This window comes from Pleurodeles waltl, chromosome 7 (assembly GCF_031143425.1).
Source record: "Pleurodeles waltl isolate 20211129_DDA chromosome 7, aPleWal1.hap1.20221129, whole genome shotgun sequence".
NCBI classification, from domain to species: domain Eukaryota; kingdom Metazoa; phylum Chordata; class Amphibia; order Caudata; family Salamandridae; genus Pleurodeles; species Pleurodeles waltl.
Window position 1 is genome coordinate 1,474,302,283 of NC_090446.1, and position 18,651 is coordinate 1,474,320,933.

At 42.7% G+C, this 18,651-nt stretch overlaps 1 protein-coding gene across 1 annotated transcript in view; it reads left to right on the forward strand.

Annotated features, from left to right (window-relative positions):
* Nucleotides 1–18,651, forward strand: part of LOC138246527 (uncharacterized) — a 601,223-nt gene that overhangs the window by 244,717 nt on the left and 337,855 nt on the right. The window contains exons 3-4 of the mRNA XM_069201183.1: nucleotides 242–565; nucleotides 1,587–1,901. Of these exons, the coding sequence (XP_069057284.1) occupies nucleotides 242–565; nucleotides 1,587–1,901 (639 nt within the window). The remainder of the gene's footprint in view (nucleotides 1–241; nucleotides 566–1,586; nucleotides 1,902–18,651) is intronic.

An 18,651-nucleotide genomic window follows, 5' to 3' on the forward strand; every position in this document is an offset into this window, starting at 1 on the left:
GTAAAACAAAAGCAGCTGGGGTAACAAAGTTTAAATTGGGTGGAATTCCCTCTGCTGGTGTTGCAGATATACCTACTGAGCCACACGAGTGGCCGGAAGGTTCTTCTACCACTTTCTAAACCTTCTGATTTCATTTATTGTCTTACTTTTCTTGCATGCCATACTTTCTCTTTACATTTCATTTCATTGATCTTTTCCCATTTTTATTACTTGTAACCAGAGCACCCTTCTGTTTCCACAGCGTTTAACATTTTCAACATTTCCGCCCCCAGCATGCTGGGCCTCTTGAAAGGATATGTGATCTCCATTCCAATCACATACACTTTCACAACACTGACTCCGACAATCATCTGGAAATTGAACTCAACCACTCTGGTGACATGGGTGGTCAATTCTACAAATCCACTGATCAATGACGCCTACAAAGACCGACTAAAGATCTTCTACCCAGGCTTTATCAATATTTCCAGTGCTGAGTTAACAGACAGCGGCAACTACACGGTAACAGCGAAAGGACCACTTGATCAGATTCTGGCAGAAGCAACGACCCAAGTAAACATTCAGGGTGAGTGAGTTCTGCATAGTGAGTATGAGTACATTCAAGTGAATTTGCAGTCCAAGCTGATTGAGAAAGCAATTTGATAGATCACCAAAGGGAGAAAGTGGCTACTTTGGAAAGTCCCCTGGTGGGGGTAGGTTTAACATGCTAGCCTCCAATTTTAAAATTATTTCTTTCCAAGTACTTGAATTATACATGTGCTTATTATTATCAAAATCAAATGTATTTATTTTATTCAATTCAGAACAGTGAGTCAGCCATAACTAGATTAAAGCATGTGATGACCATGTTTCCAGGAATTAGCTCTCTCCCATATGCTGTGTCTACTACCACCAATCTCATGTATTTTTTGTATCTATTCCACTATTTCTATGTGAAGCTTTGGGAAATATGCTGTTGGTGGTTGAGAGTTTGTGCTTAAAGTTGCTCTTCTATTACACTTGGGTTTGACCGGTCCTCTGAGAGGAAGGCAAGGTTTTCGATTTCTACAGTCATTAGGATGTGAATATTTCCATCTTGCCTATTTCTTTTGGCATTCAGACTAACCAATGTTGATGTTCCTATTGCCTTCACTCCCAAGTGTATTGTCATGTGAGTATGAATGATGGAACCCTTTTAGCTCCTGAAGGACTCAGCAGAGCTCTGATGTAAATGTTAGATTGTGGTGAACTGAATGTAGGTGTGAATGTTGAGTTCGCTGTTACACGCAGATTAATAAAGACTTGTAATAGATAGCTCTGTGTATGACATATTCATTGCCAGGTATTCAGGCTGGGGAGGTTGCTACACCAAGGTCTTTTAAGTAACATGCACACATGTGAGAGTGGAGTGGACAGGATCTTTCACCTTATTTTCTCCCATAAGGTTGCCAGCTCAATGATCTGTTACTCTTTAATGGTTTTATCAATGCAAAAATCATATATCAATATTTCTTATACTTTTGCTCCTTTGCATAGCTTTCCCTCCTCGCTATCTGAGGCCTTCACTAGACTGTGCAAACCTGCAACACTGTTTTCTTTCATTACAGACAAAATCACCATATTTTCCCCGATTGCTGTTGAAACTACAGTAGGTGGCTTAATTTCCCTGCCCATCACATTTTCTCCACCCTTGTGGAGACCCATCATCACTTGGACCCTGGCTAAAAAAAACCTTGTCACGTGGGACAAAGGCAATGACTTTCTGCTGATTGATGAAGCCTACAAAGGACGATTGGAAGTCTACGGTGATGGGTCCATTAACATTTCCAATGCCGAACTTTTGGATTTGGGCATCTATACTGTGAGCGTGGAAGGAGAGAATACCGGTCCAGTGACAAGAAACATCCAAGTCTCTGTTAAAGGCAAGTTCGCGTCTACATATTTAGTTCAAGTATGGTAACCTGTTCAGCAGAGGTAACAAAGCAAGTTGTCTATTATTACAATAGATTGAGCCATCTGTGGTAGAGTTTGGTTACCCCTTAGAGGCATCAGTTTTTTTACAACCTGCATTTATACATATTTCAAACCAATTGACAAACAATACCAACTTTCCACAAGAATGTTTATATCTAAATATGATATTCATATGATTAGCAGTATTAGTCAGCACATCGTTCTGACATTTTCTTTTAATTTGGTCAGTTGTAGTCATGTACTTGAAATTAAGAAAAAAGAAAATAAGGTAAATGCCGCCAGCCCAGCGAGGAAATGCCCAGTGCAAAAAACTGACAATTCAGGCAGGGTATGGGGCTATGTCTGTTGGGTCCTATCCTGTTCCTTATTATTTTGGGGGTTTGGGCAGTCTCAGTATGTGTGGGTGTTGTATTTCTATCTGCATGCCAAATGTGGCTAATACTGATTCTAAGGTCTCTTTTTACTTCACTGTGTAATGCAGAGCTTTCGCTCGTCATCCAAATTTTAATTTCCCTTTGTCTGCACTGGAGTGGTGAGGCTATTGCTGATCGCCAGGATATAGCTATGGCTCTTTTTGCTAGCAATAATGCTAGATCTGAGAATACATTTCCAGTCTTCTATGGTTTAGGAGAAGTATGACAGTATATGGAGGACAAAAATATCGCGTGGCCAGTATATCATAGCAAAAATATCGAGGACAAGAATATCAAGAAGCTAAGCGCAATTAGGTAAGGATAAATTTACTATTCTTAACCCTACAACAACGCACCTTGAAGATACATTTGATATATATTGCCAAGTTAACGTTTTGTTGAGTTACGCATAGGAAAGCTTTACCTACCCATAGAAACTTACCACCACTATTCTTGTCCTCAGTATTCTTACCACCATATTTTAGCTGCACAATATTTCACCTTAACTATTGTGGTCAGTTACTGGTTTAGGGCATATATCCAGGCCCAGCATGCAATGTTTTGGTGACTTCACAATGGGATGATGTAGTTCTTCCTTTAGAACATGTTACTTTTTTCCAATATTCATTGACTATAGTGCCTGCCCCCATCATATGAAAGAAGCCTGTGTAATTAAGGGCAATCACGTACAGCTCCCCAATCCAGGTCTAGTCCAGGTCTCCAATTGTTAGGCTGTAAAATGGCCTTGATTACTAGGCAGACCTATCAGTGGAAGCAACAGGGCATGTAGTGGTAGATGTTTGGTCTCTATGTTGCTTTTCTTCCTGCATATCAGTCCCATCTAGAGTAATTTCCTTCCACTTTCTTGTTCTTCCATCTCCTTTTATATTCAGCAAAGGAATGTTTCTTTAGTCTTATCTACTCCCAATTGGCCTCTTTCTTCAAGGCACTTTTCTGCAACCTAAAGCGCTACCCACTTCAACTGTGTTGATTTATGATATTGTTCAAAATCTGGTGTGCTGAGACAATCCAACCATAATTGGGAGTTTTGAGGTTTGGTAGTCCAACCCAATGTCTATCAGATCTCCAGATCTGATTGGGCAGTAGAGAGTCTGTTTTCTTAGGTGTCTGTACCCACTGTGGTAGGATTTTTGAAGTCATGTAGGTGGCAAGCAGCATTACCAATTTGGAGAGATCTATTTCAACAGGTACCAATATTTGTGAGGTGTTCCAGGATGCTGTACATTCCTTGGGGGATTGTAATACCCTGTCCATGTTTGCAGGCAGTAGATCAAAGTCTGAGTGGGTGCCCAGTTATTAAAACATATACATTTTCCAGGTTATACCTGTATCTACCAATTTGGGTGGGAGATTATCCTATATAAGTATGAGTGGGAAGGTACACATGTTGTTCCAATTAACCCTATAATCCGACTATTGTCTCACCTTATTATGACTATCTGTCATCTGAGGCAGACCTGAGTTTCAGTCTCCTACACAAAGCAAAACATAATCTTCATATAGAGTAATGGTATGTTCCCTATTGGTCAGCTGTAGCCTTCTCTCATTTCATTCCGCTCACATAATGCTAGCAAAAGGCTCTACCGCCAAAGCAAAAAAACACAGGCTGAAGCGGACAACTCTGCCTTGTTCAGCAGAATATAATTATGGTGGCATTTTTTTTACCCATCTTGACACTTGCAGTGGTGTCACTGTATAGTAAAGAGATCCAGTACCATGCACCAAACATATGAAATGCCTTTTCCGGGTCTACAGAAAACACTGTTGCACCTGGATGGTCACATGGAATCTCCTCTGCAATTCTGAGAGATGGCATGAATTTAAAGAAGTGTGGAATTTGGTGATAAATCCATTTTGATGTGGATGTGATAAGTCTGGTAACAGTGACTTTATAACTCTTGATAACATTCTGCTGAATCTTTCATAATCACTATTGAGCATAAACAATAGTCTATGTGAGGCCCTGTCTAAAAGGTCCTTTTAAGTTTTCATTAATGAGGTTATTACAACTCCCCTGATAGAGTTAGAAGTGCACCCATCCCAAAGCAGCCAAATACATGGAGGCCACCCACGGCCCCAGTATATATGCGTATGTACAATAACATTTTTCTGAAGAATATTGGGTCTCGGGATTTTATATTTTTGGTTGTTTCTTTCATAGCTCCTTTAAATTCCCCATTGGTTATAGGATTGTTCAACAGTTCACTATCATTCTCCAAAATTCGGATTAGTGTTACTCATTCGAGATACATGTTGATAGAGTCATCTGTCTCTGTTGTTTTTTCCCTGTATCATTCAAAATAGAACTTTAGGAAGGCATAATTAAGTCCAATTTGTGCAAACTCTATCATGCCTAAGTCATTTCTGATCTCTGTAACTTTTTGTGCTTCTCTGTTTAGGTTTAATAAGCTACAACAATAGGGAACCTACCCTGTCTGTCTGTTTGTGGAAATGTGTTAGGTACTTAAGGGCATATTTATAAGGAACTGGCGCAGTGCAATACTGCGCCAAAATTGGCAGCGCCGTGCTACCTCAGTTCTGAAATGCAGGTATGCACCCCTGTGTTTTAGCTACCAGTGCCAATGCAGGCATCCTTGCGCCATAGTGCAAGGGTATCTGTGTTGTAGAGAATGATTGTTTATGAGCAGGAAGTTGTCCCTTCCTGCACAAAAAACAATCTACCATGCTGATTTGGCACTTCTATGTGTTCTGCAGAATGCAAGAAGTAACTTGTGTCTGCAGTAGAACACAGGGGAACCAACTGACAGGCTGCTCCTGTTGAAGTACAGCTGGAAGATATTTGAGAACTCACTAAAAACTTGTCCTATTTTTTCTTTCTACCGCACTAACCATAATTTCTATGACAAAATGAACCCCCTCATTTAGTTCCTTTCCAAATTAAGGGCCTCATTTACAAGGCCTCTGAGCCACAATCGTGTCATGTCTTTTTGACGCAACAGTGACGCAAGCAATGCTCTATACAGCTCTACTCTGCTCCACATGTGCAAAATGACGCTTTGGGCCCAATGCATCAGTTTGAAAAGCCTTGTGTCATAGTATAACAGTGCCAGGCATTGCTTCAGTAGCATCATTTGTTTTACGCTAGTCCAGCAATGCATGAGTTTACCACTACAGATGTGTCAGAATTTCTGAAGCATCTGTGAAAAAGTGTGCCACGGAGCTCTGTTTGTAAATACAGTGAATCCATTGCGTCATTAGGGGTCATAGGGCAGTGCCAATGCGTCAGATTCTTGTAAATGAGGCCCTAAGGGGCGGATTTCTGCAAAGTGGCGCTGCACCGAGTGCAGTGCCACTTTGCCTGCACCCATTAGCACCCCCCTACCACCACCATGTGTGCCCTGTATTTAAAATACAGTGCACCATGGCGCAGGGTAGGGGGCAATAGCGTAATTTCTCATGACGCTATTGATGTACTTTGCAGGAGTAGCGCCAAAATGTTAGCGCTACTCCTGCAGAGCACATAGGGGCCCATTCTAAAGAATGAAACCCCCTTTTAAAGCCTGCTCTTGAGCAAGCGTTAAAAGTGCCGTAAAAAATGGCGCAAGAAATTCTCATAGATTTCTTTGCTCTATTTTTCCAGCTCCCCTAATGGGGGAAAGCCCCCTTTGCATACATTATGCGTAGTGCTGGCATAATTTTGCGCAAAGGGTTACAGAGTGGTGCACCATTCTATAAATAAGGCGCAGGGATTTCGGCCTTGTTGGGCCACATTAATTTAAAAAATAATGCTGTTAATGTGGTGCAAGGTGGTGCTAGGGGATTATGAATATCCCCCTAAATGCTTTAAGTTTTACTAGCTTGATTCAATCAAAATAGCTTCAGACGTGCCACACTTTTGTCATAAGTAAGACTGTTAAGCGCTCTAATGTCAGACTTCATTTTCATATGGCTACGAAAGATAGTGTGAATTTACAGAAAATATGCTTTCATTTTAGCTTCTGGAGCACCTTTCATAACCTCTATGGGAAAATCATGAGAAAACAGTTTTCTCTCAAACATGATTCATGAAATCCCAGCACAAGCCTTTTTCACGTGATAAAATCATCTTAGTAACAAATGATTTATATTGTAACTAAAATCTGTTATCACCCTCCATATATTCTCCTTTTTGTACCCTGAAAACCTGCCATTCACTACAATGTATTTCAATGGATGCTATCATGTATATTGGTCCCAAGACGGCTGCCATCACTTTGTGAATGAAGTGCTGACAGCCAATCAGATCTCACCATGACATCTGTGCCTAGGCTCCCTCAGATATAAACATTTGGACCACCAATAAGTAATATATAAAACCAAATTTGTATATACAGGGATGCAGATCCTCCTTGGATCTTCCACAGATCCTCCACGGATTTGGAGGAAGGCCCTGATTGTCTGGCCGCAACTTTAGAGAAACGTTTTATCTGACATTTTGTTTTTCTCATTGACTGGTGGGGGGACTGTGTAAAAACATTGGTTTCCGTCACCGGCAGGGAGGTAGCCAACACAGTGGCAACCACTCCATCTGGAGTTTGGTGGACTGGTTTTCCTGTCTGCCAAACTCATAATCGGCTCCTTAGTGTCCAACACTTTCCCCAGTATGGTTAGATTGGAGATACAAAATTACACCCCTTTAATGTCCAACATTTCCCCAACTTGGTTTGGATTGGAGTAGGAATAGTAAATGTTACCCCTTTCACGTCCAACGGCCTATACAAATTTATTTAGATAGGAGTGGGAATAGTACATATCACTTCTTTAGTGTCCAACACCTTCCCACCAATATGGTTAGACTGGAGTGGGAATAGTAAATGTCAACCTTTTAGTGTCCAACACTTTCCCCCAAATGGTTTGATTGGAGTAGGAGTAGTATTTGTTACCCTCTTAGACTCCAACACCTTCCTCAACTTGTTTTTGATTTGAATGGGAATAAGAATGATCACCCCTTTAGAGTCCAGCACCGTCCCCTAATATGGTTAGATTTGAGTGGGTATAGCAAATAACACCCCTTGTATGTCCAACACCTTCTCCACATCATTTTAGATAGGAGTGGAAATAGTAGATATCACCTCTTTAGTGTCCAACACCTTCCCTAATATGGTTAGATTGGAGTGGGAATAGTAAACATCACACCTTTAGTTTTGAACGCCTTCCCTATATTGGTTTAGATTGAAGTAGGAAAAGTAAATATCACCTCTTTTATGTCCAACACCTTTCCGCCAATATGATTAGATTGGAATGGGACTAATAAATGTTACCACTTTAGTGTGCAATGTCTTCCCCAAATTGGTTTAGATTGAAGTGGGAATAGTAAATGTTACCCATTAAGGGGGTCATTCCGACCGGGGTTGGAGGATGCACCGCCAACAGGCTGGCGGTGCATCAAGGGCAATTCTGACCGCGGCGGTTTCCCGCCGGTTTTCCCCTGCCCCTGTGAATCCTCCACGGCGACGCTGCAAGCAGCGCCACCATGGGAATTCCGACCCCCTTCCCGCCAGCCTGGTTCTGGCGGTTTTCACCGCCAGAACCAGGCTGGCGGGAACGGGTGTCGTGGGGCCCCTGGTTGGGGGCCCCTGCAGTGCCCATGCCAATGGCATGGGCACTGCAGGGGCCCCCTAACAGGGCCCCACATTGATTTTCAGTGTCTGCCTAGCATACACTGAAAATCACGACGGGTGCAACTGCACCCGTCGCACACCAGCAACTCCGCCGGCTCCATTCGGAGCCGGCTTCCTCGTTGCTGGTGCTTTCCCGCTGGGCGGGCGGGCGGCCTTTTGGCGGTCGCCCGCCAGCCCAGCGGGAAAGTCAGAATGACCGCCGCGGTCTTTTGACCACGGTACGGTCTTCTGGCGGTTCCCGCCAGGCGGGCGGCTTCCGCCGCCGGCGGGGGTCAGAATGACCCCCTAAGTGTCCAAAACCTTCCACCAATATGGTTAAATTGAAGTGGGAATTGTAAATGTCACCCCTTTAGAGTCTAAGAGTTTCCACATATTGGTTTAGATTGGAATAGGAATAGTAAATGCCAACCCTGTCAACATTTTTTATTATTTAGGTTGGAGTGTGACAATTTATCTATATAATTTTAATAAAAAAGTTTTTATTGTACTTTTATTTGCCTGTTGTAGAAATGCTTTTGGAAATATAAAAAAAGCTGTATGTTTATAACCAATACTATTATTATTTACTTTTTTTTTAATAATAAAGACGCCCCACATTTCTTTATTTTTGTTTATGTTTTCAATTTTCATTTATGGTATATTTTACATTTGTAATCTTACATACTTCAAGTAAAACACAATGAGGCAAATAAAATATGTTTCATGTTTTTATCAAAAATAAAATATGTAAAAATGTATATACATTTGTATGCTGTATATTTTCAACTTTTATTTTCCATGGTTCAGCAAATTTTTTATATAAATATTTTCAACATTATTTTAACATATGTTTTATTAGTATATATTAAATACATGTATTCATTTTATACTATTATTTTATACTTTTTGCATATTTGTATAACATTGTTTCATATGTGTTACACATTCAATATTTTTTTACATTTGTTTGAACATTTAATCAACATTTTGACAATGTTGGCCATTCATTTCCCTGGGGAGATAGTATTTTATTTAGTTTCATTTAGGGGCCAATTTGTTTTCACTGCTTCCTTTTATTTTGTAATCTATTTGGTTATTTTTAGTTATTTTTCCTGTAACCAATTTGCAGAGAATGGCTTTGGAACAGGTAAGTCCCCTTTTAAGGATTTTTAATGTAAGGGTTTTGAGGGTATGGTGGATTTAGGAGGGAGGTCTAGAAGTTAGTTATACTGTAGTGTTATTTGTAGGGTCTGTTGTATATTTAGATGCATTACTGTGTCCTATACATACCAGTTAATCAAAATATAACATCACACAGTTTAACATAACGTACTGATACATTAGTAAATACAGTATAGAAAGTGCAAAACTACAAATTAGTGAAAAACACTAACCAAGCCATGATTTTTTTAGTTTTTTTAATTTCCAAAGTACATACATTATTTTCTTAGAGTCTGTTTCTTTGTTTTGAAGATTATTAATCTTGCACCTTAGTTATTCTGTCAAAGATAGTAAGTTTCCTATGGAAATTTATTGGGAAGACAATGTTAAAAATGACATTGATATTCTGAAGTTCTAAAGTTTTTTGTGATGGATTGTTGCACCATATTTCGTTGATTTTTTATTTTTAGTAGAGGTTTTCACGGCTGCAATTAGGAAGATCTGTATTCAGTGTTAAAAATATTTGATACAATACTTTTGATGATTATCTTAATTGGAATTCTGGTGAGTACTTACTATTTAATAGGGTATTTTTCACCTCGGTCTAAAATTCTAAAATTGAATTGTATATTGGAATTAATAGTTTTGGGATAAGAGGTTTGATTATAATGAGGCTATTATTACAAAGACAATATGTATGCTAGTTTGCTAAATGAAGTTTACCAATAATTCTTGTGCTCAATATTTTTATTTGCATGTATTTTTCTTTTCCTGTTGCTTAGATGTCGAACTACAATCATCCACTCCTTTCAGATGCTTTGTCCTGTGGTATATTAAAGTTGATTTGTTGTAATCAGGACTTTCTTTAAGTAAAATATGTGGTTGCAGACCTTCCATTAGAGAAATGACCTAATATTCTGGACTTAGGTTCTGTTGCAGGACATCTAAGAATTATTACACCAATTAGCATTACTAACATAACTATTGAGAAGAGTGTGTGTAAATTGACTGGTATGGAAATTATTTTTATTAAAAAATGTAATGACAGAAGAGTGAAAATTAGTAGGCATTTGGAAGAAGCTAAAGAGATTGAGCTGCACGAATAGGCTGATGAGAGATTAGATAGTCAAAGATGCATCCTAGACGTATATTTGAACAAGAGAGAAAATGAATTTTGTGTATGTTGCCTGAGAGTTCTGATAGTCTATGGCCACATGAAAAGGCTAGGAAGAGTGAACATAGTTATACTTTGTGGTTGATAATGAATTTGTGAACCTATATATAGAGGCATTTATTATGTTTGTGGTAAAATTGCTTTTTTTAACCTACAGTGGAATTTGATGGGTAGCTGCTATCTTGCTCTAATGTTTCCCTGGGTGTACCAAGTAAATGAAATGAGTGAAACATGACTCAAAGGAGTAAAACATGGTTTTGGACAAATGTGTGTGGATATTTTTGTGTTTTGATTCCCCCTTTTGATGTTGCCTTGAATGGTGATAACATTAGAAAGTTGTTGACTTTGGTTAATCGAAATGTAACTAACCAACAATAACCTAGATTAACACAGATATTATTGATTTGAGAGCTGTGGTTTTGCAGTATAAACTAGCTTTAGATAGTCTTCTTGCAAAAAGGGGAGTTGTGTTCTATGTGTTAAAATAGGTTTAACACTTTCTGTTAAGTTTTTTGGACTGTGTTATAAAAAGGGGTTACACTGGAATCTTAAGAAAGAAAACGTTGCACCTGATAAAAGAAGGAAATGGATGAGTATGAAATGGAGGACATCAAAGCAAAGCTTTTCATCGAATTGCAGGAATCAGAGAATTTAAAAACAGAAGAAGCAGCAAGTGAATTATGAAATGGTTTTATAGTGTGATTTCTTATGATGAATATCATCATTGGGTTGATTCTTGGCACAGTTTCCACAATTAATGACTCTGCACGTTTAATTAATAGTAGAGAATCACAAATGAAATGTTTTAACTGTGTTTAAGATGATGAAAAAGTTAAGCTTGACATTAGCAGGCCTCGTTGTTTTCAGATTGCACATTTCAAATGCGTGTGAGGCACTGCCTGGCACTGTTGGGTCTTTCTTTAACTACCTAGTCACCGATGAACCTCAATATTTGATTAATATACAAAATTCAGTTCTATGGTCTTGTCAGCAGTGTAACACTTCTAAAATGTATTAATGTCTGCTCATGTTGTTCCTGATGCTCCTGGAGAGGGTGGACTAAAATTTATACAGAATTGAAGGCCACTTTCTTTGGCCAATGGAGATACTATTTATATTTTTAATGGCTCATTGTGTCTCTTATAGAGCATAACACAGCATCATTCAATAAATGTAGAGTAAACGTCATATTGCCATGTGATGAGCTTTCTGTTTTATTATTGGATAGAGGTCAATGTAACGTCCTTTGTCAGACCTCAGTGACTATATGGTTTCATTGTCAAAAAGTGTAGATAACTCACCATTTGGAAAAATTAGCCTGGTGTTCCTCTGGCCCTCTTAGACAGCAGACTCTACACTAGCCTGTTTATCATTGTGAATCTAGAATATTTCTTGTGTTCTTTACTTAACCTTACTGAGCAGTCCTTACATCAAGATCTCTTTATTTCTCATCTTCGTTGTGCTTGACCGTTGTTGGTGCTGGCTTCTGATTTAGCTTAGGTTTCAGTTTCCTCTACCAAGTTATATTTCAACATGTATTTGTATTTTGAATTGACTGACTAACTGTTAGACCTGACTGCCTTAGGGTGGTCACCCCTAACGTTTTGCCTGCCTTCCTCCACTTTTTGGATATTGTTTTTGCTGGTTTTAGGACTCTGCGCACTTTACCACTGCTAACCAGTGCTAAAGTGCACATGCTCTCTCCCTTCAAACATGATGACACTGGATCATACCCAAATGGATTATTTAATTTACTTATAAGTCCCTAGTAAAGTGCACTATATGTGCCTAGGGCCTATAGATTAAATACTACTAGTGGGCCTGCAGCAATGATTGTGCCACCCACTTAAGGACCCCATTAACCATGTCTCAGGCCTGCCATTGCAAGGCCTGTGTGTACAGTTTCACTGTCAATTCGACTTGGCATTTAAAAGTTCTTGCCAAGCCTAAAACTCCCCTTTTTCTACATATAAGTCACCCCTAAGGTAGGCCCTAGGTAACCCATAGAGCAGGGTGCTGTGTAGACAAAAGGCAGGACATTTACCTGTGTAGTTTACATGTCCTGGTAGTGTAAAATTCATAGGCTAACATTAGGGCTGCCCTCATATACTGTTTGAGTGGTAGCTGCTGATCTGAAAGGAGTAGGAAGGTCAGATAGTATGGCCTGCATGGTAATACAAAACTCTGCTGCCGGTGAAGTTGGATTTAATATTACTATTTTAGAAATGCCACTTTTAGAAAGTTAGCATTTCTCTGCACTTAAATCCTTCTGTGCCTTACAATCCACATCTGGCTAGGTTCTGCTGACAGCTCCCTTGTGCATTTACTCAGAAAGCCACCAAACACAGGATGCTCAGCCTCACTTTCATACATTTGCATAATGAATGGGTCTTCCTGGACTGGCAGGGTGGAGGGCCTGACACTTACATGTCAAAGGACAGTAGCCTGCCCTCACACAAAGGACTGCCACACCCCCTACTAGGACCTTGGCAGACAGGATTGGACTGAAAGGGGGCCTTGTGCACTTCTAAGCTTCTCTTTGAAGTCTCCCCCACTTCAAAGGCACATTTGGGTATAAAACAGGGCCTCTACCCCTACCAACTCAGACACTTCCTGGAGAAGAGAACCTGAACTGGAACCTGCAGCCTGCCAAGAAGAACGGCCTGGCTGCCCAACAGACTCACCTGACTGCTTTCTGTGAAGGACAGCAACCTTGCTGTTGCCCTGCTGCCTTGCTGCTCTCTGGCTGTGCTGAGAAGTGCTCTCCAAGTCTCAGGACCAAAAAGACTTAATTTCTGCAAGAAGAACTCCCTAAGCTGCGGATATTGACGTACAGCCGCCAGAAAAACCCACAGCCCACTGGATCGACACACAGCCAAGCTGGAACGACACAGCCTGACTTCCTGAGAGGAATCGACACAGCGCCTGCCATGCAGTAGAATTTTCCACGCAATGCGTGCTTGTGTGAGTGCCTGTGAGATGAGGTGTGGTGCTTATGTTTGCCTGAGCCACTGTTTTGTGTTGATTTGGGTGAATGCTGGTCTGAAGGTATGCTTGGGATAGGTTGGGGTTGAGGGGATTGGGACTGGGTAGAGGAAGTTGGAGGGGGGAGGCTAGACACTGGGACAATGGCTGCCATCAGTGCTGAGGCCAGAGCCTGAAATTCTCTCTGTTGGGTTGCCACGCCAGAGTGAATGCCCTCCAGGTATTCATTTGTTTGTTGCAAATGCCTCTTGACACCCTGGATGGCATTCAGAATGGTTGACTGCCCAACAGTGAGGGATCTCAGGAGGTCAATAGCCTCCTCACTGAGGGCAGCAGGGCTGAGTGGGGCACGGCTTGAGGTGCCTGGGGCTAAGGAGATGCCCACCCTCCTGGGTGAGCGGGCACGGGAAACATTCTGAGGGGCTGCTGGGAGGGTGGTGCTGGTAGGGGGGGTGGTGGCTGTACCTGTTGTTTGGGTGGACACAGGTGTCCTCCACCGCCAGGGAGCTTCCATCGGAGGAGGAGTTGCTGTCACTGGTTTCCCCTCCTGTCCCTGTCGTGGTGCTCCCCTCGCCCTCCGTCCCATTGGTGCCTTCACCTTAAGTGGATTCGCCCTCATGGGCCGTGTGGGATGCAGCTCCCTCCATCACCGGTGCCTCTGCTCCTCCGCCAGATGATGCTAATGCACACTAGGACAGGGTGACAAAACAAAAAGGGGGGGAGACAGAGGATACACTTGGTCAATGCCAGCAATACCACTACCGTTGGCGTACACAACACACAGAGAGCAGCCCAATGCACTAGGCCATGCCCAACCAGTCACTAAGGTAGTCACAAGCCCATGGGGGACAATGGCTAACACCAGCATCTGCACACCTGACACCCACATGACCCTGCCAAGTAGTATATGCCCGCTTACACCATTTGGTTTGGAGTGCTTCATAGCCTGCACACAAGGGACCTAGCCTCCGATGATCACCCTAGCCAAGGGTTACCCACAGTCCACATACCCAACCCAGCTACCTTCTAAAGCGCGCAAAGTCAGGAATCAGAATCTGTACTCACACCCTTGTGTCTGCTTGTTCTGCTTTCCTACATATCTCATATCGGAGCTCTCTGGAATGCACTTCTGAGTTCAAAGAAGACCTTTATTGTTGTTAATTCTTCCCCACCCACAAATTCTTGAGAGACAAATTAGTAGATTTCAAGCACACAACGTAGTCGCAGCAATGAAAGCAAAATATATCATAGTACTTCTCAGTTGCAATGTACACAGCAAATATATAATATATTCAAAGCAAAGCATAAAAGTCAAATTCATCACCGTTTGAGCAAGGCGTCAGGGCCTAAATATTCCGCTTCATCTTTCTGGGGTCTGCAAGTTGATGACTCCGGTCAACTGCGAGAAAGAGATTATCTACCCAAACGGGAGACTGGCAACTGACGTCTAGCTCCAGCCTGAAGTCAAGCAGATTTGAATCTAAATCACTGTAGCCCAGAGTCATCCTTACAAAAGCGTGCCCCCTCCTCTCAGACTCCGTAAAACTACGCAGGCCTTTGGAGACTGGCCAGATCTCCTAGACTTCTCCTATTCCCAAGGCTGAGCAGAAAGGAAAACACCAAATGTACTCTCTCTTATCAGTTGTGAAGAAAACAGCTTGGTTCATCTTGTGGAAAAACACAGCTTGGAAGAATACAGACATCTGCGATGTTTCAACTGCAATGTCTAATTCCACATTAAAGCCAATAGGCAGCTAACCTAAATATCAAATGTAATGTCTAATGTCATGTCAAAGCCAATAGGCAGCTAACCTAAATATCAAATGTAGGGCCAGATGTAGCAAAAATAAAAATTGCGACTCGCATTTTGCGAGTTGATGCGACTCGCAAAATGCGAGTCGCAAAGTGGAATGCCAGAAAAAAAAGCGATCTGATTTTGCGACTCGCAGCCGGACTCGCAACGCTGTGTGCGAGTCCGCAGTTTGCAAGGTCGCTGTTTGCGAGTGTGCAAAAACGAACTCGCAATTAGTGAGTGGGTGTCGCAAATTGCGAATACCTTCAAAATTGCTTGCAGATGCAGCGGAACACTCCAGAAAGCATACCAGAACACCCTGGAAACACTTCCTGGCACATGATGATGACATCACAGCCAGGAAGTTAACAAATACACCTGGGAGGAGGGCTCAACAGTGAGCAGTGTCTCTGCCACTCACAGTAGCGTGCTGAGGAGTGGTAGGCACAGCACCATGGACGCAGCAGGGACCAGCCAGGCTGGCAGGAGGGGCAGGAGATCATAGATAACAGCCAGGACAGATTCATGTGGCACATGGCATTAATGTGCCACATGACTGGTTGGCATTTTCCTGCCCATGGACAATTTCAACTTGTATATAGTTTCTTCATGACATTAATAAAACAGTTATTTTTGTTCCACTTAACAAATGGTTAATAGGTGAGTATGGTGGGAGTTGACACGTACCGTCCAGAATATTGCGTTGCAATGTGGTCCCGTCTCAGTCTGCCTTGATTAGCTATACTCCTATCCCCATGATGGCGATGTGGTTGTTCTTGCTCTTCATCATCAGGATCTGGGTCTGCAGGGGTGAGAGGTAGCCCACGTCGGGTGGCTATGTTGTGGAGGATGGCGCATGCGACCACCATTTTGAAAGCGGTAATGGGGGTGTATTGGAGGGCGCCTCCGCTGCGGTGGAGGCATCGGAATCTTGCCTTCAGGAGGTCGAAGGTGCGCTCTATGAGGCTCCTGGTCCTCTTATGCGCACTGTTGTATTGCCTCTCTGAATCATTGCTGGGTGTTAAAAATGGAGTCATGATCCATGGCCTTAGAGCATATGCACTGTCACCTGTTGGGCACAAAAGTACACTGTTAGGAAGTCCAGATAATCGTGCACAGTGACCTGTGTGTATGTCTGCAAGGTGTATGCAGCTCTACCTAGGAGGTATCCGTCTCCAAACTCCCCACGTTCCAGGCGTTGATGTATCCCACTATGTCTAAAAATGTATGAGTCATGGGTACTGCCTGGAAACTTAGCTATGATGTCCGTGATGACGTAATGGGCATCACAAACAACCTGTATGTTGAGTGAGTGGGTACACTTTCTGTTGCGGAAAATATGTTCCAGATTAGTGGGGGGGCATATTTCAATGTGTGTCCCATCTACACATCCAATTACATGGGGGAAGTGGGCAATGCGGTAAAAGTCCAGCTTCGTGCTGTTAATTTCTGCCTCATTCCTTGGTAAGTATATGAACTGAGACCTGTGCGCTACTAAGGCATCTAGGAATGCCCTGAGGAACCTTGACACTGCACTTTGGGATACCCCACCTGCCACGGCAATGACCCCCTGATAGCTCCCTGAGGCCAAGAGGTGCAGTGCGCATAGTACTTGCACATGCGTAGGGATGGCGCAGCCACGCAGAGTCTTGTGTTCTAACTGTGGTTTTAGTAAATCTATTAATTCTAGAATGGCAGCGCTGCTAAGGCGGTATTTATCATAGATCTCCTCTTCAGTTTGCTGGAAAAGGGTCTGCCTTGTTCTATATATCTTCTCCTGTCTGTGGCCCCTCCTCCTCCTCTGCTGGGCTGCGTAGACTCTCCTCCTCACTGCTATCAGGTATATGTCCGCCATCTTGAGTGACCCAGATGCCTTCTGGGTCTCCTTTTATACTTTGGTAATGGTTACCACCTGCTCTGAGTTAGTGGGAAATGCGACTTGCAAACTGGGCTTTTTGCGACTAGTCGCAATTTGCAAGTTGCAATTGCCTAAGGTTTGTGACTCGCAAATTGCGACTTGCAATTTGCGGGTCGCAAAATGGGGTCGCAACGTATGCGACTCGCAAACGGGTCCCATTGCTTTTTGCGATTCGGAAATGGGCTTTTTGCATCCCATTTCCGATTTTGCACTGTTGCAAATTGCGAATCGGCCCGTTTGTGAGTCGCAAACGTTTGCTACATCTGGCCCGTAATGTCTAATATCATGTCAAAGCCAATAGGCAGCTGAGCTGAATACAAAATGTAATGTCTAATATCATGTCAAAGCCAATAGGCAGCTAAGCTGAATACAGAATGTAATGTCTAATATCATGTCAAAGCCAATAGGCAGCTAAACTGAATACAGAAAGTAATGGCTAATGCCATGTCAAAGCCAATAGGCAGCTGAACTGAATACAGAATGTAATGGCTAACTCCATGTTAAAGCCAATAGGCAGCTAAACTGAACAAAACATATAGGTGGTCATTACAACCCTGGCGGACGGTGTTAAAGCGGCGGTAAGACCGCCAACAGGCCGGCGAAAAAAAAAATGGGAATTATGACCTTGGCGGAAACCGCCAACAAAGACAGCCACTTTAACACTCTGACCACCACGGCTGTACAAACAAACAGCGCGGCGGTCACTGCCAACAGACAGGTGGAAGACAAAGTACCGCCCACAGTATCACAACCTACCAATCCGCCACCTTTTCCGGGGTGGATTCACCGTGGATAAAAACACGGCGGAAACAGGAATTTCAAAGGGAAAACGCTCACCTCTACACTCTCCACGAGGAACGACGACACCATGGAGCCGGAACTCCATATTCTTCCTGCACTAGTCTTCCTGCTCCTATACGACGATCATCAATGCCAGCGGCGAAGACAACAGTGAGTACTGCACCTACGACATAGGGGAGGGGGAGGCAAAAGACAGGGACACACACATGCAACACCCCCACCCCCACCCTCACCCACTACAACACACACACCAATGCATATCCAAACATTACAGTAACAACCCCCAACCCCCCCGGAAGAATGCAAAGACCAAAGGAAATGAGGGGAACCATTGTAATATATCAAAATACAGTAACCAAATAAATCCATATATATATATGTACACATTAAACAAAATATACACCAAGATTAGTAGCGCAGGTAATGCACCATTCATTGTCCGTGGACCACTGGGCCCAAAATGCATGGCCGAGGCCCACACTAGATACCTGATCAAAACGGAGAGAACACTGCTGGGGCATCAGATAGAAATACAACAGGCACCTCAGGGGGAAGGGAAGGGGGGGCACCTTAGCCGGATGAGTGCGCCACACCAGATCCACGAGGGGGCTCCATGCCCATTTATGTATCCTGGGGAGTGCAAAGCCACAGTCTCTCAAGTCTCACAAGTGGGTGGTTTGCCCACCGCTTTATCCTGGGGAGTGCAAAGCCACAGTCTCACAAGTCTCTACAGTGGGTGGTTTGCCCACTGCTGCATCCTGGGGAGTGCAAAGCCACAGTCTCTCAAGTCTCTACAGTGGGTGGTTTGCCCACTATACCATCCTGGGGAGTGC